Below are 26,680 nucleotides of genomic sequence, written 5' to 3'. Positions count from 1 at the left end.
GGCCCTCTGTCCCCCAGCACCATACCCCAGTATCCAGCCACAGGCCAGGCTGCACACAGAGAGCCCCTGCCTTGTCTTTCAAGGCTACAGCTTCCCCCTGGGGTGCAAGCAAGACACAGCCCCCTCCCTCTGATGGAGCTGCACTTGTGGTCAACATTAAGATGTGGTGACACATCTGCCTTAGCTGGGACAGATACAGAAGTACAGACAGTACACAGCATTTTTCTCCCAGGGCTTCAGGGCTGTGCTTGGGTCAGGCTGCCTGCAAACTGGCCCTAAAGAACAAGAGCTCCACTATTTGCCCAGATCACAAACCTTAGGTCAGAGAAGCTTAGTTCTGAGCCATAGTTGATGGTGAAAAGTCAATTAAAGCATTTTATTAACATTTAAAATACTGTACAGTGTATAAACCAACTTTTCCCCCTTCCCACAACTCATGCACTTATCGGATTCCCTGATGAATGATGCTGCTTTTGGCACTGTTTGCCTTCTCTTTCTCCTTCTTCTTTATGGGGTCCATCTCAAAACAGCACCAGAGACGCAGTGTTTCATCAGCAGCTGCCGAGGCCACTGTTGCACCATCAGGGCTCATGGTCAGGTTCAAGACTCTGGCAGTGTGACCTGAGGAGGAGAGGGGCAGTCAGAGCTGGGCTGATGTGGATCACCACATACCCTGGTCCCACCAGTGGTCCGGTTTGCTCCCATATGCCCCGAGAGCTCCACCAGCTTCCATAGCTGTCCCCACACCATGCTGTAGCAGAATGAATTCACACCCTAGGCATGCATTTAAAGTAATGGTCTTTCTTCAGCAGCCCATGGGAGTGCCTCCCTCTAGCAGCATGCCCCTGGACACCATTCTGCATCAGTGATGCTCCAGGTTAGACTGTGGGTCTGCTTAAACCAAGGAAGTGGTGCATTCAGCCTCTAGCAGCCCTCCCTTCCTCAGGCAAAGGTCTCAGCCTACCTCGCAGCTCAGTGACCTTGGCCATCGTTGGATACTTCCATATAACCAGCTGATTCTGCGCAAAGCCATGGCCTGAAATGAACTCCTTGTAGTTTGTTGACCACAGGATGGAACAGACCTGGGAGGAGGTAGTAACTCAGGTAAGACAAGCTGCTTGTGCTGATGCTCACCACCTGGAGATGAGCATTGTCCTTTTCCTTTCCCATGCCTCTAGGCAGCAGGAGCCAGCACCTTTCCATAGGTGTCCTTCCAGAAGATGTTTGTCATATTAATGTTCATTGCTCACCTGGGAATGGGCATCAACAGCACTGAGGCAGGAGCCAGAACAAACATTCCAGATGCGGATGTGTCTGTCACTTGTCCCACCTCCAGTGGCTAGAACATTTGACTGCCATGGACACCATGCCACAGCCTGAAGAAAAAGAGTTAATTACATGAGAGGCAACCTGTGCACAGCCTGTTCTGCATGTCTGCCTTGCACACAGACATGTGCCCACCTCACTCTCTGTAGCCCTATACTCACCTTGACAGCACCCTGGTGCTGAGTGAAGGTCTGTACAGGAGCAAACTCTCCACTGTCCCCCTGGGTGCATGGCCAGATATTCACCAGGTTGTCATTGCCACCACTGGCCAGGTAGCGGCCATCTGGAGACCACTTGAGTCCACACACCTCTTGCGTGTGGCCGGCGAGTGTGGCCACATGATGCTCAGCCACTCTGACATCATGGTGGTGGATGTGGCCAGTCCGTGCCCCACTGCAGAGAGAAGATTTACTTAGGCTTAGGCCTTTCACCAAAATACATTTCTGTGCTGTTGCACAACTGCTGAACCTGGCACTGGTTTCAACCAGTGCTACCAGCATCACTGGCCTGTTGGCATGAGTGAAGCAGCCATAGCAGCTCTTCTTCCAAACTTCAGCTCAAAGGGTAAGAGAGAAGAGAGGCCATGTCACCACAGTCCCACCAGAGCAGGCTGGGTAAGAATCCCAAGTCAGGACAAACTCCTCTCTGGCATCCCTGACCTGCACCATGCACAGATCTAGGATAGGACTCTGCCCTTCACCCACCCCCACCCACTGCTTTACCTGGAGAGGATGTAGCTGTTCCAGCTGAGGGACCCCACACGGGAGGAGTGACTGGTCATATTGCGGAGGCGTTTCTGCTGCTGTATGTCCCATAGCTGGAGGAAGAGAGCAGTAAGTTTTCCACAGGATGAGGAAACCCAGCCCTGTTGCTTTGCCCCCCTAGGAACCTCATTGCAGAGGGTCTGGCATTCAGCCTTGTCAGTGTGGGAGCAGAAGACAGTTTGTACCTCATGCCTACAGAACATAATGTAACCCCAGGTGTCAGAGAATCCCAAAACCAGACTGCTGCTGCAGTTGGTCACTGGCCATGGCTGCACACCATTTCACACCATCAAGACAAGTCTGAGTGCATAGCATCTTCCTTGTGCTAGCCAAGCCTTTGTACCAACACCCCACAGCTCCAGCAATCCCTAGACAACACCTCTGGTTTTATTTCTGCACTCACCTGGACCTCAGCATTACTTGTGCCAACAGCAAGGTAGTTTCCTTCTTTAATCCATGATACAGAGGAAACATAATCATCTGGATGCTCCATCTGCAGCAGCTGGATAATCTCCCCAGTGGTGTGATTCCATAGATAGACAGAGTTGTCCAGGGCCACCGCCAGGAAGTTACGAGAGCTCCAGTCAATGAGATTCAGGTCTACAGTTTGGAAGAGCAATGCAGGTCACACTGTGCTTACCTGGAGAGCCCTGCCCTGCACCAGTGCTGACACCAGGTCTTATCCCATGCACATGTGTGTCATACAGATACAGCTAAGGGACAGCCTTCTGGGTGTCACCATGCCCAGCTAGTGGGGTCAGGTAAGCCATGATCCAAGTCACCTACACAGTACTCTGGAACTACCGTCGCTATAAGGCTACAAGAGGGACACTCCAGAAGTGGTCCATCCCGAGATACAGAAACAGCCCAGTTGGAGCTCTAGTTCTTCAGACCAGACTGTCCTGGGAACTGCACTCCAGTGCAGCACTATCCCCATGCCCAGCACTCAACATTGCAGCCTACTTACAGTAGTCATTGCGGATATCTGGTGCATCCAGAATCCGCTCTGGCATTGAGGGAATATATCTGCCATTCTTCCTGCTGGATCCAGGTGTCATATTCTGACTGTAGAGCACTTTTAGGTTATTCTGATAGCCTGTGTGTAGAGGAACAGATTTGTTAACCTGATTTACTATTTGCTTCCTCCCAACTAAGCACTGCTCACCCAACTAGAAATCCTTTCCAGTGACAAGTCTTGAAGAGGTAAGCTTAGAAGGGCACAGTGTGCAACATCAGTGGGTGTATGAACTCCTGCAACAGGTGAGCTCTTACTCCCTAATTCATAGGAACAAGTTTAACTGACAAACACTTGGTGTTTTGTATTCCATTATGTTTAGCAACAGTTAAATTAAAGTGCACAGCAGAGAGCCTGAAGCTTTTACAGAGCTCAGGAAGGTTTGCCACCTACAGTACAAGTGAGCAACTTGCAGTCACTTCAACTTCTGCAAATAAATTAATCATAGATGTTATGCAGCTCTTCAAACTCAGGAAGCTAAGGGAGACTCCAGTGTGCATGGGAGCTCTGAGAAGCAGCTTGTTGATTTCATGTGTTCAACACAGGGCCTTCATGTTGCTGTTCCCCTGCACAGATCTCTGCTGCTAAGTCAACTCGCACAGACCCTGTATCTGCCATACCTTCTGGAGCATTCTGTGGCTTTCCACTGAGGCGGAGGATCTTTGCCTCTTCTATATCAAAGCCATTCAGATTCACTGCCCAGGCTTTCTGTTGCTCCTGCAGAGGCAAACCAACTTCAGTGAGATGCATTTGAAACACAAAGGTCGTGCTGCACTTAAAACAGTGGCTGGCAGAGCATACACCTAAGCCCTCTTCTCTTAGAATCAGGAGGTGTATGGCTGTGCTGCAGACAAGCAGCTCAAAGTAGTTTTTCCTTAGACAATGGCACAGAGTTCTGCACACATTTCTGTACATATGTGGGGCAAATTCAGCATCATCTCATTGCCAGTGGGGAAAAGCCACAGCCACAAGGGACCAAATGCTTCATAAACAGATTTCAGAACACAATGTACGCATTCCAGAATAGCTACCACCAGCAGTTTGTGCACAGGCTCATAGCTCTGTGTCTCTGTAGCCTGATATATTTTAAATCTCAGTAGCCCAGAGCTGAATTTTGCTACCAGAAGCAGCAGAGACTAGAGTGAAAGCAGAGGTGTAAGGCTCTGCACTCATCTCTGTGCTGAGAGAAATGTCCCTACAGAGCTGCTACACTAAGCAGCTGTGTACCTGTTCCATTCACAGGCTCTACAGCTTACATTTCATCCCAGGCTTCTGAAGCCCAGAGCTAGAGGAAGCAGTGGCTGGGGCTGTCAACCCTATATGCCCACTTGATAGCACTTAAAGTTTGCTTCTCTATAAAAGACCAGGAAAGACTAGGTCTTTGTTAGTGATCATCATAGTAACTGTAACTTGGCAACATGCTCACCTTCTTGGTAGGTGACTCCTCAGCAGGGTCATTTTCTTTGGTTAGGAGGAAATTTGCCATCTCCATCTGCATAGTGCTGCGGTTGGGAATATAGCGATCTCCCCCGGCCTTTGTTGGGGTGTTCTGGATTTTGGATCCCGATTTACCTGCATTTACATGCATTAATATTTTTTTACACCAACTAAACAGCCTGTATTCCAGCTTTCAAGAGACAGTAAACCCAGCACTCTCCCACATCACAGCTACCAGCCAAGTTCCAGACCAGCAGGACTCAAGAGAACTCACGCCATTCAGTCACAACTAACTCATATTTATTCCACCACCCCTCCCCCAGTAGATGGCACTAAGCTCTGGTTAGGGACAGCCAGGAGAAAACTCCTTGGATCTAGTGCAACAATTCCAGAGTTCAGAGATAAGTGAAGGACACAAAGTTACATCATGTAAAGCTGTCAGAAGACAGTAGACAGTCCTGGTCACTTGTCCCAACACAGCTAGCTGTGCCAGCAAAGCTCAGCTGAGGGGTCAGCAGCTCACTCAGCCCCACTGCACAGACTTTAGCCTACCTCATGGTGGGTGACTCTCAGGAGTCAAGGCAGTGCAACCCGCCTCCTCCCGCCTGAGCTGGGCACCCGGCACAAAGCCCAGAACCTCATGGCTACAGGCAACCATCCCAGGTGACTCTCCTCCCACCACTCACCGGGTGTTTTGGATGGCGTCTTGCTGGAGCTGTGGGAGCGATTGGCCGGCTTCATGGGCGACAGGGCGGTGGCAGGGCTGGGTACTGGCCCTCCGCTCTCCTTGGCTTTGCGCTGCCAGCGGGCGAGCGGCGCGTTCGGGATCGGCGTGTCCAGCTTCAGCAGCCCGTGCAGGTCCGCCTCGAACACGAACTGCGCCATGGCGCTGCGGCCGGGCGAGCGGCGTCAGCGGGGCCCTGCGCAGGGACGCCGGCCGGGCTGTAGCGCTCCTCCACCAGAGGGTCCCCCCCGGCCGCTCCTCAGACCCGTCATTAGCACATGGCCCGCCCGCCCACCTCTTCACACCCGCCTTCACCACATGACTCCCCCCGAGCCTCTCCTCAGACCCCTCTCCACCACAGGACCCCCCCCCCCTCCCTCCAGACCGCCCCCTAGAAGCCGTTTCTCCGCACCCTCCCACCACAACGTCGCGCCTCAAGGTTCCCTTCGCCACCAGGGTCTCTCTCAGGGTCCGATTCGTCTCCGAGCTCGCCTCCCGCCTCCCGCCTCCCACCCCCCCCCGATCGGGCCTCAGGCTCCTCGGGTCCTCGGGTCCTCCGCTCCCCGTTGCAGGCCGCCAGCCCTACCTACCCCTCACCTACGTGCTGCAGCCAACACTCGCGCAGCCCCACTCCGCGGCAGCATTTAAACCCGGCACGGCCGCTCCTCCCATTGGCCGCTTCAAACCCAACCGCCGCCCGCTGCCATGGCGACCGCCGCGCGCCGCACAGGCATTGGCTGGGCCACGGCGCCAGGTGGGGCCCTTCCTTCTCCTCTCCTCCCTCTCCCTCCAGGTGGGTGGTGGGGAAGGGGGTGGAGCCGCGCCCTTCTGGTGCCCCGCCAGGACAGGGGAGCGGGAGCGGGACTGGGACTGGGAGCGGGACCGGGACTGGGAGCGGGACCGGGTAGCCGTGAAAGAGAGAGGAGGCCGGGTATTTGTGCGTCTCGTTTATGTCGGGGCGGGGCGCGGCTCAGGATGGCCCGCGCGGGTCCCAGCCGCTCATGAGCAGGTAGGACTGGTTGGCGATGTCGGTGCTGGGCAGCCGTCCGGCAGCGTGCTCCGGCGGTGGGGGCGGTACAGCCCCCTCTCCCCGCGGGCCCGGCAGCACCTCCAGCAGGCAGGGCAGGACGGCCTCCTCCGGCGGCTGCTTGTAGAAGGCGCTGGCCTGGGAAGAGACAGTGAGGGCACGGTAGGCGCGGATTTTCGAGCTTCCCCGTGCGGGCTCAGCCGCGGGGGTCCCGGTCCGGCCCCCTGACCTGGCTGTGCCTGCCGCTCTCGTGGAGAAAGCTGCCCAATGCGCGGTGCAGGTCGGGGACGGGAGGCCAGAGCTTCTGCTTCACGTTGCTGGGTGAGGGGAAGGGGTCGTCGAAAACAAACAGCAGGTGCTGAGGTGCTCTGACGCCCCTGGGCAGGGTGCTCAGGCCTGGTGCTGGACTGCCCTTCTCTCCCCTCCCGACCTGCCCCGGGCACAGCACTTACCTGTAGAGCGAGGGGAAGGTGCACCGCAGCCCCAGGAGCACTCCCGTGAGGAGCAGCGGCACCACCGTAATGCTTGGGATGATCCAGCCTGTGTCGAAGGAGGAGCACTGGGACTGTAGCCCCAACTCTCCACCACCACTGAGCCCTTCACAGCCCTGTCACCCTCTGCCTGGTGCTCCCCATCCCATTTCCAGTAACCTGGATCTTCTGCCCTCAGACATGTACTCCTTTGGCTGCAGCCTCTGCCTTTGCCTGCCTCTTACCTGCATTGGCCATGGTGTCAACCACAACAGGTTTGGACCAGGCACTCCAGCTACCCTGGTACCATGGTCCACTGGGCTGGGCCCGCACCTGGGCATGGTAGCGGGCACCTGGCTGTAGGTCCAGGACTTCTTTCCTGGCTGCCTGGGGGACCTGCAAGACCTGCAGGGCAGAGCTGAGCTGGAGATGGTGGTTATTGCTGGGCAGCCAAGTGGCAGCACTGCTATGCAGGTCCATTCTGCCTAACCCCACACAGACCACTTGCAGGCTGTGGAGGTGGCATGGGCTGCTCCATTGAGCCCCAGACATTCCTTACCTTCCAGTCATGGCTGTTTTCCACGGCATAACGGACCTGGTAGTCCAGCTGCTCTGCCAGCACCTCCAGAGGTGGCAGCCACTGTAGGCTTAGCTGTCCCTGTGACACTGTTGCCTGCACCAGCTGCGGGGCATTTGTGACCACTGTTCGGGATGGAGACAGGTTGCTGCCATGGAATGGGATGTGGGATGCTGTGGCCCCTGCCAGCCAGGCATGGACAAGAGCAGGGGCCATGATGGTGTTGGGACTCACCAGCCTGGTGCAGCCAGAAGGGCTCCTTGAAGTAGCTGAGTGTGGGTGCTACATGGAGCCGGGTGATGTTCACCAGGACGGAGATGGCGCTGCCAGCCCTAGGCTGGAAGGTGCAGGTGTGGGTGCCCTGTGCCCCCACACTCACCTCCTCACACTGCTGCCATCCATCTTCCCTGCACAAGGAGTGGGGAGCCGGTCAGCCCTCCCCTCAACTACTGCCAACCCTGCTCTAGGGACACCCTCTCGCTGCAGTCAGTGCTGCCTCCTTGCTTTCACATGCCCAGAAATTCCGGCTCTGCCTATAGTGGTAGAGGCAGCGTGGCCAGGAGCAGTGGTGGGGAGGTGTGAGGTTGATGGCTGTAGAGTAGGGCAGGGTGCAGAGCCAGGTGCAGAATACTAAATAGAGCTGGTGGTCCCTAGGAAGTGTTGCCCCTCCATCTGAGTAGCATGTCCCTACCATGCCCCTTACCTCATGCCGACGCCACTCGGAGGTGCCTGGTAGAAGAGCTGGTGGGAGCTGCCTGTCTCTGTGGGGTCCCAGCTCCACTCACAGCGCATGTGCTGCAGGTCAGGGGTGCTGCAGCACAGCCCGATGTCTCCTGGGCAGGCAAGAGCCAGAGCAGAGAGTGGGCTGCTTACCCCTAGCCCCCCAAAACCCAGGTGGTGCACCGTGCCTACCCCAGGATTGCCACCCCTTGCAGCCCCACATGTGGGTGCCTCCTTGCTGTGCCAGCCAGCACCTTGGTGGTGGGGATGGCTTCTCACCAGAGGAATGGGGCGTCTCTGCAGACACTGCCTGTGACCAGGACCCCCAGACGCCGTCCAAGGAGGTGCCGTCAGGCTTGCTGCGCACCTGGATGTGGTACCTCACTCCTGGCTGCAGGTCCCGGAGGACCACCCAGGTGTTAGCCTGGACCAGCCCCTGTAGAAGAGGGCCCAGGCTGGGAAGTGGCTGTGGACACTCCAGTTCCCCTGCCTGTTCCTGGCCCCTCTATCTACCTGCCCCACTCCCAGGGAGGCTGCAGCTGCCCCGGCCGTGGGTGTGTGGGTGCTGAGAGATGGATTGACGGAGGGGTCCCGTGGGCGCTCCCCACTGGAGTCCAACATGGTGCTGCATGGCATCTGTGAGGAGCCAGCAGGGCAGAACCGCACCTCGTAGAGGAAGAAGTCCAGGTAGTCGCTGAGCGGTGGCTGCCATGACACGCAGAGCTGCCCCACAGCCCCAGCCCAGCGGGCGGTGATGTTTGCTGGGGGAGCGATGAGACCTGTGAGGAATGAGCCAGGGTGTTTGCATCTGGGCACACCCAGTGGACCCCCAGGGCTGCCTCCATGCCCAGTGTGCTGACAACCCCTGGTGGCAGGCAGAAGTGCAGGGGACTCGGGTCTGGGGGTTGTTCTGGTATTGCACGGGTACTGCCCAGCAGGAGGGACTCACCCACTGCATCCACGCTGAGCTCCCGCCAGTACTTGGTCTGGTTGGTGGTGGCGTCCAGGACACGGAGATGGAGCTGGGTGAAGAGCCGCACGTCCTGGCTGGGGAAGATGCAGACGTGCCGGATCCCACCAGCCCCGTGGTGCCATGTGGAAACTGTGCATGCTGTGGGCACATCTCTGAGGGGTGGAGAGCAGGGTCTTGGAGCCCCCTATGCCTCCTGCCCAGGGCCAGGCTGGAGGAGGGGGGGACCTGAAGCACAGCACTGAGACCTTGGTGTTACCAGCTCCTTCCCTGTTCCCCCATCCCCTGCAGCGCGTACCACCTCCATGGCTCTGAGGGACAGGCACAGTCCCAGCCCTGCTGTAGGGTGTGTGGTCGCTGCTATGGTACAGAGCTCCTGTGGGCCCTCCACCATCTCTCCTGGCAGTGGAGGTCACTGGCATGGCATGGAGAGCTGTGGCACCCTGACCCTGTTGCTCTCTGTGCAGCAAAGAGAGAGGTTGGGTTGCAGCCCCACCACCTCCTACCTGCTGTACCAGTAGTAGAAGTGGCACATGCCACTTGCCTCCTCCTCCTCATCCCAGAAGCAAGTGAGGTCCTCGAAGGAGCGGGAGAAGCAGAGAATGTCCTCAGGCACCTCTGCCAGCAGAGCAGCATCTGGGAGGAGTGTGGGCATGAAAGATCCCTTGGATGCAAACCTGGCCCTTCTGCACCTGCATCCCCCCTCTGCATGCCCGCTGTCTGGTTTGCTCCTGAGGCTGCTCTGTGCAGGCAGCTGGGGCAGTGTGGGAATGGATATGGTGCAGATGCCCATGCTGGGCAGGGAGGCAGGGAGGGATGCAGCACAGGTGCCAGCTGCTGGCTTGCACTGAGGTCCTGGCTGGCAGCATGGCTCCCCTCAGCCAGCCCCACCACTCCCCCCTCCTCAGTACTCGGGGTCCTTTGGGACAAACAAACAACCCAAAATAGCCCTGTGGTCAGAGAGGGGCTTGGGGCTTGTCCCCAGGAATCGGGGGGAAGCACCCCTGCTCATGCCGGAAAGCGCCGGAAGTGAGATAAGGAGGAGCAGTGCCCCAGGGAGAGGGAGAGGGCCTTGGGGCTGGCATGGGAGCGTGTGGTCCTGAGATGGACGGGATGCTCCCACCACAGCCTTGGGACTGCTTGGTCAGGGGGGCTGTGGGTTTCTCTGCCTCACTTAGCAAGGCAACGTCCTTGTCATTGCAGGGATGAACTGGAGCATCACACCCTGCAGGATCTCCATCCAAAATTGGTGGCTTTGCTGGCACACAGGTGCCCACCTCTACTGCCAGAAAAAGGGGACAGCACCAAGATGCAGATGTGTGAAGCACAGGGGTGGACTTGCTGAACTCAGTATTGCTCCAGCACCTCCTTCTCCACTTCTATTTCTGCAGTGGAACCTGCTCCACCTCTCCTTCTCCTTCTCTTCCTCTTTGGATATACCCTCTTTCCCAGAGGCTGCCCCCAGCTACAGGACCCTACAACAGGATCCCAGCACCTGACTCTGCAACATGTGCTGAGTGCATCCATTCTATGTGACACCTCCCTTGTGCTGCCAAGTTGAGCCCTCCCTGGGTGAAGAATAAGGGACAGTCCCCAAATGTCCTTGCCACCTTCACAGTATCCCTCTGATCAACCTATCCATTTCTTGCCCAAGCCCCCCATCCCTGTTCCTCTTTTCCCAGCTCACATCCCCTCCCTGCAGACCACAGCCCCTCTTCCTGCTCTTCCCTTTTTGCACTCCATTGGCCCCACCTCAAGCCTCATGAGGCTCTGTGACACCCCCCCAACTCCCAGCACAAGGAGATGGGTCAGCCAGGGCCCAGAAGTCTGGTGGCATGGGGATCCGTGACATTGGTGGAATACCACACTGGTCCTGTGGGTAACCAGAGCATCTTTGCTGGGTGCAAGCTATTTCCTAGGGAGAGTGGGCACATGGTTCTGCAGCCCTCATCAGCCCTGGGGCATGATGATGCTGGAGAGGCTCTGGGCAGAGGTAGGATGAGCCCAGCTTGGTTCCTCCCAACACCCCTGCAGGGGTGACTCAAGAAATGCTCCTCAGCCTGCAATAGCCAGAGACCTGGGATGAGGCTGGAGAGATGAGCATGAGATTGACAGGAATTTGGTCAGTTAATGCTTTTTATGGTGTTATAAAAAGTGTTAAAAGGGCTAAGGAGAGGCTCAAAGAAGGTCTGAAACTGGAGAAAGCTGGGAAGCATCTCTGCCAGGCACAGTGAGCCAGGCTGGGGTCAGCTGCTGGCTGAGCTGATGATGCTTGGGGCAGTTAGATCTCTGCTGGCTCGTGAGCATTGGTATAAGCCCAGCAGTGCCACAGCATTACCTCAGTGCAGAGTTGTGCCATCAGATGTTAGCTTGAATTTGGCTCAGACCCTTGTTATGGTAACTTCAAGAGCTTTTGATTTGCAGGGAGTCCCTCTGCCACCTGTGCAGGGCTGGGAGCTGCAGTCTGCCATCCTAAAGGGATGCCTCAGGGCAGCCAGGTCCTGCCCACAGAGACCAGGGATGTCCTTTTGTTCCAGGCACCCTAGGGTGTCCCATGGGTGAGGAGAGGCCTGCATTGCCCACCCTGAGCACACCCCACACACTATTCTGGGATGCTCCCTCCCCAGCCCTGCAGGTTCTGTCTGCTGTAGAGTTGCTCCCTGCCCACACCTGGTGTGACAACTCCTCTCTGTCCCATCCCTTGCAGGAGAAAATGGCCCCAAGGACCTACCTTGGGATGTCACTGGCTCAGGGGTTGATGGCAGGCTGTGGAGGCTGATCAGGATGGCAGGGAGCAGTGAGAGCAGCCGGCCTTGGCGCAGGCAGCCTGCCATCCCGCATCCCATGTGCCGGGGCCAAGCGTGCCGTGTTTGGCCCTTTCCAGTGCCCCGGGAGCTTCTGCAGCTCCTTCAGGCAATACCTTTATCTGGGAAGTGGTGGCTGTGCAGCTCAGGAAGCCTGGCTGGAGGCTCCCCCCACCCCATCGCCAGCACTTCCCCGTGCCCGAAACCACCGTGCCGCAGCCCCTCCACCACCAGCCACAGTGCCAAGAGAGACTGCTCCTATCAGATAGGCAGCACGTCCTGTCCTTGTGGCTACCGGCATGCTGGGAGGCTGGAGTAGGAAGAAAAACAACCCTTGTAAAGCCAGGGAGGCCCCAGTACAGGGCAGGCAGGGCAGGGCAGGCTGTTGGGGGCTGCAGACACTTGGGAGCATGGGGCTCCTGTGGCTGCTCTGGCACTGTGCCACCCTGTGCCACCTGGCACCAGTCTGCTCTGCATGGCCCAGTGGCACTGGCCCTGTAGCTGTGCTGGGAGGAAGGTGGCAGGCACAGGGGGCATTGGCCAGGTCTGCACAGATGCTGGTTGGTGCCAGTGCAGGAGCAAGACTTCTGTGGTGGGGTCCTGCAGGCATGCTCAGCCTCATGCCAGTCCACCACTGGTCCTAGAGGGGTGTCCCAACCTGCTGGAGTGCCTGGGGGGCACTAGTTAGGATGCAAGGAGCTGCTCACACATGCATCCTCACTGTGCCAATGATGTGTTATTGTCTCCTTGTCCTAACAGCACCAGGATCACTGAGGGGAGAAAAGAATGGCCTGCACCATTTTGTCACAGTCAAATTTTGTCAAACCAATATCATTTCCTTCTCCATCTGGCTACTGGGCTTTGCCATCAGGGAGGGAAAAAGCAGAAAAGCCCTTGGTTTCAGCAGGGCTGATGATGCTGCCTCAGGTGCTGTTCCCAGCTGGCAGCAGAGGTGAAGCAGGGGCAGTGGCACATGCTAGGCTGCCTGTGAGGGCTGGACCCCATCACTGCTTCACTGGAGACATCAGTGATGGGACAGAGTGGCTGCATTTGGCACCGAAGAGCAGCAGAGGCCAGAATGGGAAATAAGAATTGTATTTCCAGGGTTGAAACACCTGGAGAAAAAAGACACTGCCCAGAAGGGCAAATTCCAAATACATCTGCCTTGGGCTGAGATAATGGGCTCTGGTTTTCTGTGGACTGTAGAAGATAACTAGACGGGCAGCTGATGGCATGTCTAGAGCCTGGCAAGTTGGAGCCAGAAAAGATGAAACCCCCCTGCTGTCAACAAAATAAACTGCAGTCGTGCAAGACGAGCGACCACAGCCAGGGGCAGCAGCTCCACGGGAGGGTCAGCACAGAGCCCAGATGATCTTTGAACGGACCAGCACTTGGGACAGAATTGCCCCAGCAGGCTGGTCGGACACGATGGTCCCTGGGCAGGAACCAGCTGTCCAGGGTGGGAAGGGTGCAGAGCCACACAGCCCTGCAGGGACATTGGCCACTGGAACAGGGCTGTCCCTGTGAAGAGTGGCTGGCTGAGGGGAAGCTGCAATTTTCAAGCATGTGAGAGGCAATTGTGCGGAGGAAGGACATGGTCCATTTTCCATATGCCTTGGGGACACGTAGTCTTAAATTGGATCCCCATGGCATGATGAAACCTGGGGCTTGTCTCAGAGTGCTGGGAATCCCTGGGTCAGAGGACCCCAACAGGGATAGGATACCCAGGAATGTCCACTATGTCAGCAAATCATCAGGGCCCCGCATCCTTCTCCCAGTGAGGAGAAGTGCCATCAGTGGGGCAGAGCTTCAACCCCACACCCCCTCCTATGTACAGCTGCCTGTTGCACTATGTTTATTGTCCATAAGGCAGAGCTGGCACCTCTTAGGGGTTACCACAGAGCTGGAGGCTGTGCACAGCCAGTGCTGTCCCTTGTCTCTTCGCACCTGCTGAGGTGGCCCTGTCCCATGCCAGCAGTGATATTCACAGTCCTGCTGGCATCACTTCAAGCCCAGAGCATGCTGAGAGATGGAGGGCAGGCAGCTGCTGGTTTGCTGCTTCCCTTCTCACCCCAAATCTTAAGCACGTGGGTCCGTGGCTCCTGACAGAGCCCCTCTCCTACCAGCTCTGCTGCAAACACCCTGTTGCTGCTTATCCTTGGCGGCCATCCCATCATGTCCCCCAGTGCTGTGGAGCTGTGTTGATGGCTGTTGATGTGCCAGCATGGCCAGCACATGCTGGGTGGGCACCCAGGGAAGGGATGGCACAGTCCTGCTGTGGGGAAGGCACTCTCAGGAAGTGGCACTGGCATTTGGCTGCATGGCCCTGGGGAGGATGGGCAGTCCCTCGTCCCCACAGCACTGTCCCAGCAGGCTGGGGCCAGCATTGCCCCTCTGTGCAGTGCCAGTGTCATCTCATGCCTCCTCGGCGGTGGCATCGATTCCTGCGTAGGTGAAGTTCTCAAAGAGGGCCATGTTCACGTAGGCCTGTGGGGAAACCCCAGTTAGGAGCTGGTTGTGATGGTGTTCCCATCCTACCTCCCATCCCTGCTGGCACACTTGTAGGCACTGTGCCCAGGGGGATCCCCACACTCGAAAAGAGATGCTGAGGTTACCTCCATGCATGGTGGGGTCCCACAGGTTCTACTGCTGGATGCCACCTCCTCCCAACCTCAAGCCATGTTCCAGCATGTGGACAAGCTTCCCTCCTCTTGAACCCAGGGCAATGTTGGTGCCCTGCACCCAGCTCTGCCACCACCACTGCCACTCACCTTCCTGGCCTCCAGCATGCGGATGAGCTGCATGGAGATCTGGGCGAAAGGCGGGCGCTCGTAGGGGCGGTCACGCCAGCACTGTCGCATCAGCTCATACCTGGGGGCAGAGAGACAGTTGTGGCTCAGTGTGCATGGGGAGGAGAGAGGGTAGAAAAATTGTTTGTGGAAGATGGGGGGAAGTAGGCAGGAAATTAAAGCTCAGGAAGGGTGTTTAGGGTGTAAGACCTCAGCTTAACCCCCAGACACAGTGCAGAGCAGAACCAGGCAGGAGCTACCACAGGTTGGTGGGAGCCCTGTAAAGCAGAGGGGTCAGGGGACTGTGGTGTCACCACCAGCCAGGGCTCTCTGCCCACTTACACCTCATCATCACAGTTGCGTGGCTTCTCCATGCGGTAGCCCTGGGGCAGCTTCTCGTAGAGCTCAGCGCACGTCATCCCGCAGTATGGTGTCCCACCTGTGGCCAAAGACATACATCTGCTTGTGGCAAGGACAGTCCCTGGGTGTTCCCTCCAGATCTGCAGGAAGACCAGACCTGCAGGGACCCAGGTGGAGGCAGGGTACACAGAAGAGCCTTACCTAAACTAACGATCTCCCAGAGCAAGACGCCAAATGACCACCTGAAAGGGCAGGAGCCAAGGCTGTGATGGAGCACGCAGCCATGCCCAAAGGGCAAAGCCCAGAGTGGAGGGGGGAGCCAGGGCTTGGGCCAAGGTCCCCAGGGAGATGCATCAGCATCATCTCCTGCCATTGCAGCACCCAGAGCAAAAGCATCACTGTGCTGACCACCTCAGAGAGGGATGAAGGTGGCTGCAGCCATGCCCCAGCCCTGGTGCCCCAGCCTGCAGGACTTACACATCACTCTTGGTGGTGTACACGCTGTAGTTCAGGGACTCGATGGCCATCCAGCGAACTGGCAAGCGTCCCTGGGGAAACAGAGATCAACTGTCAGGGCAAGAGGGGGGATGCTCTGTGGACATAGGACAGATGTGACCCATCCAGTCCCAGTGTGGTGGGTCATTCCTGCTGACAGCAGGGTTCTGCCTACTGCATCAGTGCAGGTCTCATAGAGATGCATCGCTCCTGCCTCACCATTGTCTTCTTCACATAGACCTCTTCCCCTCTGGAGAGGCCAAAGTCGGCAATCTTGGAGGCCAGGTTTTCTCCCACCAGGATATTTCTGGCTGCCAGGTCTCTGTGAATGAACTGGAAAGGGCCAGAAGTCAGCAGGAGCCATCTGCTCCCATCTGCTGGCTTCAAGGGTCTTGTGCCCTGATGGGGAGTCCCCAAGCCCCAGGGGAATGATGGTCTGGGGGCTCTTCCTGGGGATGTACCTGCTTCTCACTCAGGTACTGCATCCCCTTAGCCACATCTGAAGCAAACTGGAGGAGCTGCTGGGAGGTGAGGGTGGAGGCAGTGCCATGTTCTTTGGCAAAGGCTGGGTCTGTTTCCAGAACTCGGCTTTTGCGGAGGAAGTCAAGGAGGTTTCCATAGGGAGCATACTCAATGGCGATGTACAGGTAGCCTGGGGGGCAGGAGGAGGTTGGGCTTATGTGTCACTCACCAGGAAAAACAGATACACAGGTAGGCAGAAGCTGTGGGATTGGGAAAAGCAGAGAAAGGGACAGCCCTCACCTTTATTCTCACAGGCACCCAGCAAGTTGATGATGTTGGGGTGATGGCCCAGTTTGCACAGCACCTCCAGTTCCCCAGCAAAATCCCGGTGGTCATTTTCTGAAGCAAACTCTGGAAGCAAAGAATGGACACCTCAGTCCTAAAACAAGGGCCCTTCCTCTGCTCTTCCTCTGATGGTCCCTGCCCCTTCTCAGCCCTGACCATGGCCTGGGGGCAGCCATGTCCCCCAGGCCACCCTGCCCTTCTCCCCACAATGCTCACCTTTTAGCATCTTGATGGCTGCATTCATTTTCAGACCATCCTTTTTGATCATGGCCCTGATGACCTGCCCAAAGTTGCCCTCCCCGATCATGTCCTCAAACTTGATGTCTTCCCACTCCAGGATGGGGTAGCTGAGGGGCTCAGGCTGTGGCTTAGGCCGGCGTGTCAGGGTCAGGGTCCCAGAGTTGAACTGCAGGATGGTCTCTTCCCCCTGGCAGATAGGAGTGGGTGAGGTTAGAGGCACCGGGCACCCCTCTGCCTGCACGGCAGTCCTGGCATGGCAGGCATCATGGTCAAGGGTGGGCTCCGCACCCTCTCCGCGTGGAAGTGAGGTCTGGCTGTGTCCGGACTGGAGGCTACAGAGCGTGACCTGGATCGGGCTGGAACGTGGGGAGCTGGGGACACAGTCCTGGAGGGGCAGGTGGCACTCACCGAGCCAGACTGGTACGTAAAGGTGCGGCGCCGGTGGAAAAAATTCTTCTTGATGAGGAAAAGTGCCAGGAGGGCAAAGAGGATGGTGAGGCAGGTGACAGACACGGAGCCGACGATGGCCAAGAGTAGCTGCTGGTCTATTCCTGCCTGCTCGGTGCTCTGGCTGCCCAGGCTGGGTGGCACACTCAGCACTCCTGCCAAAAGGAGGGATGGAGGGGTCGTGGTTCATGGCTTAGCCCTGCCCAGGCTGCATGGGTGGCCCAGCATGGAGACTGCAGCCCTCTCCCAGCACCTCAGGACCCCATGAAAACACCAGGGATGCATCCTGAGCTCCTGAAGCTGTGGTGTCATGTGGTGAGGGTGTCACTGCCTGGGCCCTACTGCCAAACCTTATGGTTTCTGGACCTTCAACCAAATCTGGGTCTAGCCACCAGCTCCACCCATGCTGACTCTGCCCTGCTCCTCTAGCCTGTTGCACACTGTGTCACCCTCTGACCAAGGCAGAGCCTTTCTGTGGATCCCCTGCTGTCACCATGCCACCCCTGGCCCATCAAAACTAGGAGAAGCAGGATTTCTAAAGACACAAATATTTTGGGTTTGGGCTGCTGCTTTAGCAGTGCTTCAGTCATTCTTTGCTGACCCAGATGCCAAGTCCATGCCCCAGCAGAGCCATGAGCCTTCTGCCTGCTGGGACACCCCACTCACCATCTCCCAGGGTCTTGGCTTTCACGGGGTGGCTCCATTCCCCTGGAACATGGGAATTGGCCCTGACACGAAACTGGTAGCTAGTGCTGGCATTAAGGCCCCCGACGATCTTAGTGGTCTCTGCACCACTGTCAGTGTCAATCCACTGGGGCTCACTGGTGCCCCCCACCTGCTGCAGCTCCACGATGTACTTGGTGATGCCACCATTGGGGTATTCAGGGATCTGCCAGGAGAGCCTGACAGCACTGTCAGACACAGACTCTGCTGAGAGTGAGCGTGGGGAGGAGGGTCCTGAGACAAGGAGAAGAGGCAGTCAGCACCACGATGGGGCTCCTGGTGCTGCCAGAGCTGAGTTCTGGTATGAGGACCAGACCCCATAGGTGGCCATTTTCAACCAAAGTAGTGTCAGGTTTGAGGGATCTCCAATGAATCCCAGTCCCTGTTTAGATGGGGGCAGGAGAAAGCGGACATGGCACCCAGGTCTTGGAGCATCACTCCAGGTATAACAGTGCAGCAGAATTGCACCCACAAATACTCCCAGTCTCAGGCACTACCCAAGCTAGACATCTCTGTATTGACTAGCTCTTGGGATATTTTCTTTCTTCAACCCTCCCCTTCACACAGCAGGTTTTGAGTATCTTACCATTCCCACCACTTCCTCTGAGCCCTCTGCATCCCACCCACATTCCTAAACCCAAATCGCCAAGTCATACAAAGCTCTTACAATCAGCAAGTAGAGGAACGGTCACACCCTCCAAGCCTGATGCCCACCATCTTTTCCAATGCATGTAGCCTCACTGAAGGCTTCATACACTCCTTCCCCCTTGGCTGCCAGAAGCATTGGTCAGGATGATGTTCCACCTTCCCATAGTTTTCTGCCCATGTTGGGGTCTACACACATGTGCATGCCCCTAGGAGGGGCAGCAGATCTCCCCCAGGCCCTAGTTACTGTCCAGCAAAATTACCAAGCAGCAAGGCTAAAGTGAAGCAAAGGGAAATAAATTTTTTCATGCAATGTATAATTACATCAAAGAACTTGTTGCTAAAAGATGTAAAAGCTACAAGTACAGATGGGTCCATCAGGGCTTGGGCAAGGACATGGAGGACAGGTTTGTTTGCAGGAATCACACATGATAGTCTGAATATCATGTTCAGCTTAGGATGTTTCTCAGTGGCTTGGTGCTGAAGGCTGCAGGATCTAGCAGGGAAAGGACCCATATTTCCCCCAAGCAGCTGTTCATGCACTATCAGAGGTGGGATACAGAAGCAGCCAGAGCAGGGGATGGTTACTGTTACACTGATAACTGATTTATCATTGCAATTCCCTGTAATAATTCCCTGTAATAATTCCCAGTGAGCTGTAGCACTCACCTTTGCTGTTGATCATGACCTTGTAGAGGTCGGAGGGAGGCCCCAGGCTGGTGCAGTGGTAGACCAGCACCTCCAGCCCATACTCCTTGTTGAATTCTAGGTCACCAATGCGGGCGGAGAGCACGGAGATGGATGTGATGTTTTTCTCAGAGACCAGCCTCCTCATGGAATCAAAGAGGTGGACTATGAACCCATGTGCTGGCTCATGGCTACTTGGCAATTTCCAGTTCACATGAAGTGTGTTTTTTTCCTCTATGGACCAACCTTCAATCACAGGCTTGACTGTGGGCTCTGTGAACAAGAAGTCAGCATAAGGTCAGGCACAAGGTTAGGGGTAAGGTCAGTGTTAGGGTCAGGATGTGGGAGAAGGAGATGGGGGCTCACCAAGGCACTCAGTCACCATGATGGCCTCAGGCCCCTTGCTGCCCTCCCCCCCGGCCCCTGGCCGGCTCAGCTGCACCTTGACAACATAAGCAGTCACTGGACGGAGGTTCATGAGGGTGATGTTTTCACTGTGGTCAACTGTTGGTCAAGAGAACATGTCAAAGTCATACTCGTGATCCACACTCTTCCTCATCACTGGTGTCCTCTGTTGTATCACTTCAGAGGTCTCAGGATGGAGACCTCTACCCACCCCAGACCTCCACAGGCTGGTGCAGCCATCTCTTTCTGCCTGGGTCTTACCTGTGTCCTCTCTCTCCCACTAAGCACCTACCCACAATGGATGACCATGCTGAGTTGTCATCCTTGGGCTTGTAGAACAACTTGATGGAGACAATGGGTCCATCACCAGAGAAGCAGTCCACAGGTGACACCACAAGTTGGCGGCTCTGCTTGGCCAGCAGCCGGGGAGGGCTCAGGGGTGCTGGTGGCACTAGGGGAGCAAGGAGGGAGTGACAGTAGTGGGACCAGGAGCAATGAGGAACTAAGTGTGGAGACATCTATCACCTCTTGGCTCCTGCCAGCTTTGTAAGGGAAGTCTTTTAACAACACCCAAATGCATCTGTTGGCACTGTGACAGACAGGTGCCACCTAGTCCAGTGGTGGGGGGTTTGGCATTGCAACACCATGCTGTCAGCCTCCCCCATCAGCCCTGGCTCATCCCACTCATGCCACCACCCTCTCCTCACCTCGGATGTTGACCTTGACCTTCCGGCTGTCCTGGCCCCCAGTCGTGGAGACCCGGCATTCCCAGAGCCCTGTGTCCGCCTTTGTCAGGCGTCGCACCTGGAACTCGCAGGTGATCTGCCCTGGCTCGATGATGGCTTTCATCAGCTGTGGGCACACAGGGTGCTGTCAGCCCTCAGGCTCAGCTCCCTGGCTCCCCATGCTGGCCTGGACCTGCTCAGCAGACTGATGGGGAAATGGGTGCTTTTGGGGGAGCTGGCAATGATGGGGGGGAGGGTGTGTGTGTCAAAGTGTGGGAATGGCAGTGGGGTGAGGTCATGAGGTGGTGGGGACGCAGTGCCAGGCAAGCAGCGGTACCTTGAGCACAGTGCCATCAGCCTTGCGCAGCTCCACGCTGTCGCTGGCAGGCAGCGGGTTGCCAGTGGCCACACAGCTGACAACGGGCTCAGAGCCCAGGTTGAACTCCAGCTCTGAGGCCAGTTGGATGATCTGGGGGAACCGGTCTGGCACAAAGAAACCAACATTAGGGTTTCTCTCTCCCCCCACATGCAAAAGAGGCTGCTGTCTTTCCCAGGTACCAGTTTGCAGATGGACCCTGGTACCAGGGTGCTGCAGTCCAACCTTGATCCCCACCCCCTGTGCTGGGCCAGGCAGCACTCTTGGTACAGCTGTTCCCAGAGAACCAGACTGGATGGTCCCCTGGCAGTGCCTCAGTTTCCATAGGGTTTGAGGCTATTTTTGCAGGTAAGAGGGTCTGCTCATCAGTCTGGCAAGATACCCCAGTACACCCTCCCCCCCTCCCCTTACCAGTGAGGAAGGAGCCAGAGCCAACCCACAGGTGGGAGATAGGAACCAACCGTGGACCCACACCAGCCTCACCTGACTTCTCACAGTGCTGCCCATGCCAGCCTGCGGGGCAGACACAGCCACTGAAGCGGTTACAGCTGCCTCCATTTCGGCAGGAGCACCTCAGGGCACAGTTGGGGCCATAGTATCCTGGAGCACAGGCTGTGGGAAGAGGAGAACTCACTGCCACCTCTGGCCATGGCACAGAGAGGGCACAGCACCAGACAGTGGAGGCAGAGTCCACAGGCAGCTGGTGCAGGCAGCAGCCCTGCTCAGCTCACTCTGACTCTTACGCCAGAAGAGGTTTGCAGAGGCTGTGGAGGAATCCCAGTCTGGATGCTGGGATCCCCACACCCTCATACCTTGGCTGCAGCGGGAGCCGCTCCAGCCCGAGGCGCAGGAGCAGCCATAGGGGTCCGGCAGGCAGAAGCTCAGCCCCCTGCATCCCTGGGCTCTCTGGCATGTCTCCTGGCAGTTGCGGCCAAACTGGCCTTCCCGGCAGGCTGGAAAAACAAGGATGGTCTGTCCTCACCCACTGTTCACCCTCACACTGCTTGTGCATGGCATGGCACCTGCTCAAGTGCTCTGAGTCCTGTCTTGCCACATTGATCAGGCATGGGGGTCCTGCAGAAAAGGTGGATGATCCCATCCTGCTCCAGAAACAGGGACCACAGAGGCTGGGAAGGTGCTAGGGATGCATGCAGAGGTTCTGGCGATGGTACCCAAGCCTGGGGGTGCAGCAGGGCCCTCGTGTGTGCCCTGGGCAGTGCTCCTGCTGCCTGGCAGCCTAGTACCTACCTCGCTCACAGCGGGTGCCCATGAACCCAGGAGGGCAGATGCATTCGCCAACGTGATCGTGGCAGATGCCACCATTCAGACAGTCAGGACAGTCCTTCTCACAGGATGGTCCCCACTTCTTTGCAGGACAGCCTGTGGAGAGAAATGAGGGGGCTCAGGGTGGCACCTGGCCAAGGGGCAGGGTACAGCTGCCTGTCCCCAGGTCCTGGGGAGTCTGGGCCCTGCTCACCTCTCACAATCAGGCGGTAGAAGGCACTCCACAGAGGGCTGTCCCCCATGAATGTGGCACTGTAGACCCCATTTTCACTGACACTGACGTTGGGGAGTGTCAGGGTAACGAGGTCGCCCCTCACCTCGCCCCGGTCTGTGGTCTGGTAGTAGGTGCCTGCAAGAGGACAGAAGGTGACCCAGTGGCCTCCACACTCCTGGGGCTGGCATCACGCACCAGCTGGGAGCGGCCCTGTCTCCAGGGGATGCCTGCTCTCAAGGTCACTTGCCATTTCTTTTCCACATAACATCTGTCTCCTTCCTCTTGAGGACCCTGGCAGAGAAGGTGGCTGGCTCAGCGATGTTCACAGACTGCGTGGCCTTCACTGGGAAAAGGTGGGCTGTGGAGGAGGAGGAGAAGAGTGAGCTGAGCAGCAGTCAGCCCCCAGAGCACTCATACCCAAGGACAGCATCAGCCACTCCAACACACGGCCCCAGTGTAGCCCAGCATGCAATGCAGGTTTCTGTTCGGATCAACCCTGCGGCGGAGCTGGGATCACCTCAAGTCTCCACAGTGACAGTCACTCCCTTCCCAGCCCCTCCCACCCTCATGGGCAGACACCAAGGAGTGGGATGGGGCATCCTGCCCCACTGCCAGCCCACCAGCTCCAGCATGGGACTGAGACAAATATGAATGTTGCACCCTGCTTGCTGCAGCCCAGGGAGCTGCAGAGTGGCTGCAGGCAGCAACAGCATGGGCTGGTGAAGGCAATGAGGGGAAACAAGTCATGCAGAGACCAGCGAGCTTGTCATAGCTGTTTTACTGATTTCCAAGGTGCTGGAGAATGCAGCAGCAATAAACTCTCCTTGCATTAGAGAGAGTCATCCGGAGCCCAGCTTGGAGCACAAACTGAGCTATAAATATATTAAGACTGGGAAACCAAGCCCTGGGTGTGCCAGGACAGACACAAAAGAGGACACAGGCGGGTGCTGGCTCTTGGAGCATACTGGCTTGCACACACTAAGAATAGACATGGCAGGTTGGAACTAGGGCACAATGCAGCCCTGCATCCTGCCCCAGCGATGCCAGGGGCCAGGAGGAAGCAGCACACACCACAGATGCCTGGAGAAGGGCACCGCAGGTCACACATCCCAGTAAATCTCCAGATGTGACTCTCTGCCTTCTGCAAACTGCAGCCCAGGAGCTTCCTGACTCAGGTATTATCCTTCTAATTGGGATCTTTCTAGCAAAGACTTTGCAGTCTTTTGTTAAAGGGCACACAGATGTGATCCCTGTCCTGCCTTACTCTCAGGCGAGTGAGAGCCAACATGACCCTGTGTGCAGAGCTTTGCATTTCCTGTGCTAAATTATCTCTGCAGCTCCAGTACTGTTCAGCAGTGTCTGCAGCCCCTCCCAGAGCTTGTCACTCCCCAGGCAACTTGGGGACAGCAGCTGATACTGCCACTTGCTCAGTTGTTTGTTTGTAACCACATGGAGTGGCACAAGTCCTTGCAGAGACGCCCATGTGACAAGATCCAGAAATTAACTTCTACTCTTGCTCTATTTTTCTAGTTATTAAGCACATGGAGACGTCGCCTCTGCCACTTTCTGGGTGCAGAGTTGTTCCTGAAGAGCCTTTGAAAGGGAATTTTCTCTGTTTTATCTAGAAACCCAAGCAGACAGTGTCAGCCAGGTCACCCATAGCAATCATGGCTGTGACCCTGGAGACCCTTCCATGGAAAACTCATGCAGCCTCTTCCTCATGTACTAAACAAATGCAAATTCTGCTCTTTATTAAAGTTCCTACTAGTTTGCCCAATTCCAGTTTCAGTAAATAGGTCTGTAACTCCTGACACAGAAAGCTTTTAGGAAAGGCTGGTATCCCAGGAGCAGCCTCACCAACCCCACAGCACTGCTCAAGCCAGGCTGGTCTGGAAATGCTGAGCTGCTCTGTTTCACTCTTTACCATCTGTTTACTGCTGTCAGCTTTGGTGTTTCAGACATATGCCCTGGGAAGTTTCCCCTGTTTCTCTATTGTGCACATGGATGCAAAAATAAAAGAATTTTGTGGTTTTTTCTGCAATGGCCTCTTTGGGTATTCTGAAAAATAGTTATTGCCAGCTTTAAATCCTTCTGAAATTGCTCTTCATGGCCTTTTTGATTTGTTTTACTGTATTTTTAAAGCAAAACTTCCAAAGTTTATCATCCTTCCTGTGTTTTTCTTTGTGTATGACCTTTTGGAAGATTCCAGTTTTCCTCCATCAGCATTCCTCACCTGCTGCTTCATCATCCTGGCCTGCTTTAGTGCACTCTTGGGATTAACATGAGGGAAAATACATGCTGAGCCTCCCCAGGAGGTTCTGTACACAGCCTTCCTTCTCACTGCAAAGATGTAATTTTTTTGTTTAATTTTTCCTTTGATCCATATTCCTCATTTTTAATTTTTTTCTTTTTATTACTTCTACATCAGCAACAGATCAGCAACAGTTTGCATGGTAGTTAGAAAAAAGACACTTTTTTGCACTTCTAACTCCTGCAGGGGCTTCAAGCTAGACACTGCCCATCTCCTCCATCACAGTATTTTTGCCTGGTTGTGGTGACCCAGGAACAGAGGGCTGGCTGTGACCCCTCCACCATGGGATGACCTGTCATTCCAACAGCCTCCTGGGGACTGCCCCCCACCTTAGTTAATGATTTCCAAGCCCCATGGCCTCCTTCAAGTGTGCACAGCTTCCTCTTGGACCTTGTCCTTCTACCAGGCACTGTTCCCAGCCCATCCAGCTGCCCACACTTCCACCGTTCCCTGCACACCCCTGAGGGGCTCAGCCATGCTCCTCCAGCTGAACACCCCTCCCCTCTCCACCCCTCTGGTGCCAGCAGACCCCAAACCTAGCCCATGGGTCATTCCTGTTCCCCTTCGGTGCCTGCTGGGAGCTGGAAACACCAGGCAGGCAGCTCTCAGGTGAACCTGGCTGGCAGGAGAGGGTCTGCCCAATCCCCCCCACATTGCTCACCATTGTGGCTGTTGTGCACATAGAACACTTGGGCCTGCTCGGCTGGGGTGCGCCCCAGGCAGTAGAGGATCCCCACCAGGTCGGCCATGGAGAAGCCCCTGGCCTGGACTTGGTTGCTGCTGTTGCGGTAGTTTTGGAAGCCTGTCTTGGGGTGCGTCATCACGATCTTGTTCTCTCTCTCGATCTGCAGGTAACTCACATCGTGCTCCCCCATGACACAGGAGAGGAAGAATTCGGAGTGAGACAGGCTCTGCACGTTGGCGATCAGCGTGATGTCCAGAATGGCCCCTGGCGTAGGGGAGCATGAAGGTGTGTCAAGGATGGACAGGGCCACAGATGTCCCAGCTCTGCCTCAGAGCCAGACCCACTTCATCCAGATGTTACCCCCTTTCCAGTACGTTTTCCAGGAGCCCCACCCCAGCCCAGGGGCCATGCCAGAGCACAGCCAGTTCGGGTGCAGACCCACGGGGCTGGCACAATGAGCATTCCCACTCTCCTTTTGGAAATCCCCATGGGCTCAGCCCCTCCCTCAGCATGAGCCAAGTGTGTGGCAGGATGGGGGTCCCAGGGCCCCTCTCCTCCCACAGGCTCCCCACATGCCAGTCCCACGTGGGGAGAGGCAGGCAGGGGAGGGCACTGCTGCTCTCTGAGGTCTCCAAATGTCTGATGACAATGGAATGTTTTCTCCCTACAAACTCTGTTCTGATGGCGCCACTGAGCTCCCACAGTTGCCTCTTCCCACCAAGTCTCCCCTGGAGCAGGGGCTGCTGCCTGGGCTAGAAGAAAAGGCACAACTTACCTGCCAGACATGGGAGGAGAAGCAGAAGATAAACAGGGAATCCCATGTCCTCGGAGCGTGTTCTGAATCTGGCAGAGGTCAGAAAATCTTCGGCATGTCCCACCAGAGGGGTTGCAGCTGGAGGCCACAGCTGGCTAGGGGCTCTGTGAGAGCAGCGGCTCAGGACTCCTGCTCCCTGCCTGTGTCTGCCATCTCACCTCTGCCCTGGTGCTTATCTTCTGGGGCAGCCAGAACCACCTTTTGAGCATAGCCTGGGCACCATGAGGAAGATGACACGTCCCCGCTTGTTCAGTGTCCACCCAGCTCTTCAGGAGCAGAGCTTGGTGGAGAAAAGGCCACTGAGGTCCCTTCTCTGGTGGCAGCTCTCCTAGGGAGCAGGCACCCACCCCTCCAGGCTAGGGCTGCGTGCTCAGGACTCCCTGAGCCATGCTGAGCTCCCAGCCCAGCCAGGCCATGTCCCGACCCCCCTCCTTGCCCCGTATGCAGAGGGTCTCATGCCCCAGCCTGCCTGGGAGGCAGCATCTCTGTCCCCTCGGCACAGCCGATGGCTGTGGGAAGGGCTCTCTGGAGTAGGGAAAGGAAAGGGGCCAAGGGGCCGTGGCTGGTGGCGGCGGCGGAGCCAAATCCTGTTTCCCATGTGGCGTTTCCTGCTCTCCACCCATTGTTCGGAGACAGCCCTGACTCCAGGAGCTGGCGGGAGCTGCCTCACACAGTCTCTCCCCTGGAGATCAGCATGCAGCGATACTGAGGCCGTCCACACCTCATGACACCTTGGCCTCCTGCCTGAGCTCCATGTTGTGCCGGGGCCTGACTCACCCCTGCAGCCGCCCCTTGGAAGGGGCTGAGTGGGAGCAGAGGCAGGGCAACAAACAGCCATC

At 56.6% G+C, this 26,680-nt stretch overlaps 3 protein-coding genes across 6 annotated transcripts; all 3 read right to left on the bottom strand.

Annotated features, from left to right (window-relative positions):
- Positions 1 to 357: 357 nt before the first annotated feature.
- CDC20 (cell division cycle 20) lies at positions 358 to 5,920 on the bottom strand. Of its 2 annotated transcripts, none has more exons than XM_030454973.1 (11): positions 5,864 to 5,920; positions 5,229 to 5,462; positions 4,532 to 4,677; positions 3,726 to 3,822; positions 3,058 to 3,186; positions 2,494 to 2,690; positions 2,049 to 2,143; positions 1,488 to 1,719; positions 1,251 to 1,376; positions 965 to 1,082; positions 358 to 621 (listed from the first exon to the last, which is right to left on the bottom strand). In XM_030454973.1, the coding sequence occupies exons 2-11, from the start codon at positions 5,425 to 5,427 to the stop codon at positions 443 to 445; spliced, it is 1,518 nt and encodes a 505-aa protein (XP_030310833.1). In that variant the 5' UTR covers positions 5,428 to 5,462; positions 5,864 to 5,920; the 3' UTR covers positions 358 to 442. The 2 variants fall into 2 exon arrangements, with proteins under 2 accessions (XP_030310833.1, XP_030310834.1); XM_030454974.1 differs by lacking the exon at positions 5,864 to 5,920 and adding an exon at positions 5,679 to 5,745.
- A 298-nt stretch (positions 5,921 to 6,218) lies between these two features.
- Positions 6,219 to 11,961, bottom strand: MPL (MPL proto-oncogene, thrombopoietin receptor). Its single transcript, XM_030454972.1, has 12 exons — positions 11,762 to 11,961; positions 9,537 to 9,666; positions 9,010 to 9,185; positions 8,574 to 8,839; positions 8,340 to 8,496; positions 8,044 to 8,173; positions 7,575 to 7,747; positions 7,323 to 7,465; positions 7,009 to 7,168; positions 6,746 to 6,833; positions 6,523 to 6,610; positions 6,219 to 6,431 (listed from the first exon to the last, which is right to left on the bottom strand). The coding sequence occupies exons 1-12, from the start codon at positions 11,874 to 11,876 to the stop codon at positions 6,237 to 6,239; spliced, it is 1,821 nt and encodes a 606-aa protein (XP_030310832.1). The 5' UTR covers positions 11,877 to 11,961; the 3' UTR covers positions 6,219 to 6,236.
- Positions 11,962 to 12,897: 936 nt separating this feature from the next.
- On the bottom strand, positions 12,898 to 26,382 carry TIE1 (tyrosine kinase with immunoglobulin like and EGF like domains 1). 3 transcript variants are annotated; one of them, XM_030454968.1, is made up of 23 exons: positions 25,803 to 26,382; positions 25,004 to 25,291; positions 22,279 to 22,389; positions 22,011 to 22,166; positions 21,782 to 21,913; positions 21,346 to 21,486; positions 21,017 to 21,145; positions 20,495 to 20,640; positions 20,140 to 20,284; positions 19,725 to 19,883; positions 19,394 to 19,531; positions 19,010 to 19,300; positions 17,639 to 17,929; positions 16,814 to 17,127; positions 16,502 to 16,712; positions 16,241 to 16,351; positions 15,940 to 16,130; positions 15,698 to 15,811; positions 15,461 to 15,531; positions 15,185 to 15,225; positions 14,966 to 15,062; positions 14,606 to 14,705; positions 12,898 to 14,321 (listed from the first exon to the last, which is right to left on the bottom strand). In XM_030454968.1, the coding sequence occupies exons 1-23, from the start codon at positions 25,846 to 25,848 to the stop codon at positions 14,250 to 14,252; spliced, it is 3,495 nt and encodes a 1,164-aa protein (XP_030310828.1). In that variant the 5' UTR covers positions 25,849 to 26,382; the 3' UTR covers positions 12,898 to 14,249. The 3 variants fall into 3 exon arrangements, with proteins under 3 accessions (XP_030310828.1, XP_030310829.1, XP_030310830.1); XM_030454969.1 differs by having other exon boundaries at positions 16,934 to 17,127; XM_030454970.1 differs by lacking the exon at positions 17,639 to 17,929.
- Positions 26,383 to 26,680: the final 298 nt, after the last annotated feature.

This window comes from Calypte anna, chromosome 8 (assembly GCF_003957555.1).
Source record: "Calypte anna isolate BGI_N300 chromosome 8, bCalAnn1_v1.p, whole genome shotgun sequence".
NCBI classification, from domain to species: Eukaryota; Metazoa; Chordata; class Aves; order Apodiformes; family Trochilidae; genus Calypte; species Calypte anna.
The sequence above is the reverse complement of the archived record's forward strand: the minus strand, read 5'-3'. Positions and strand labels throughout refer to the sequence as shown.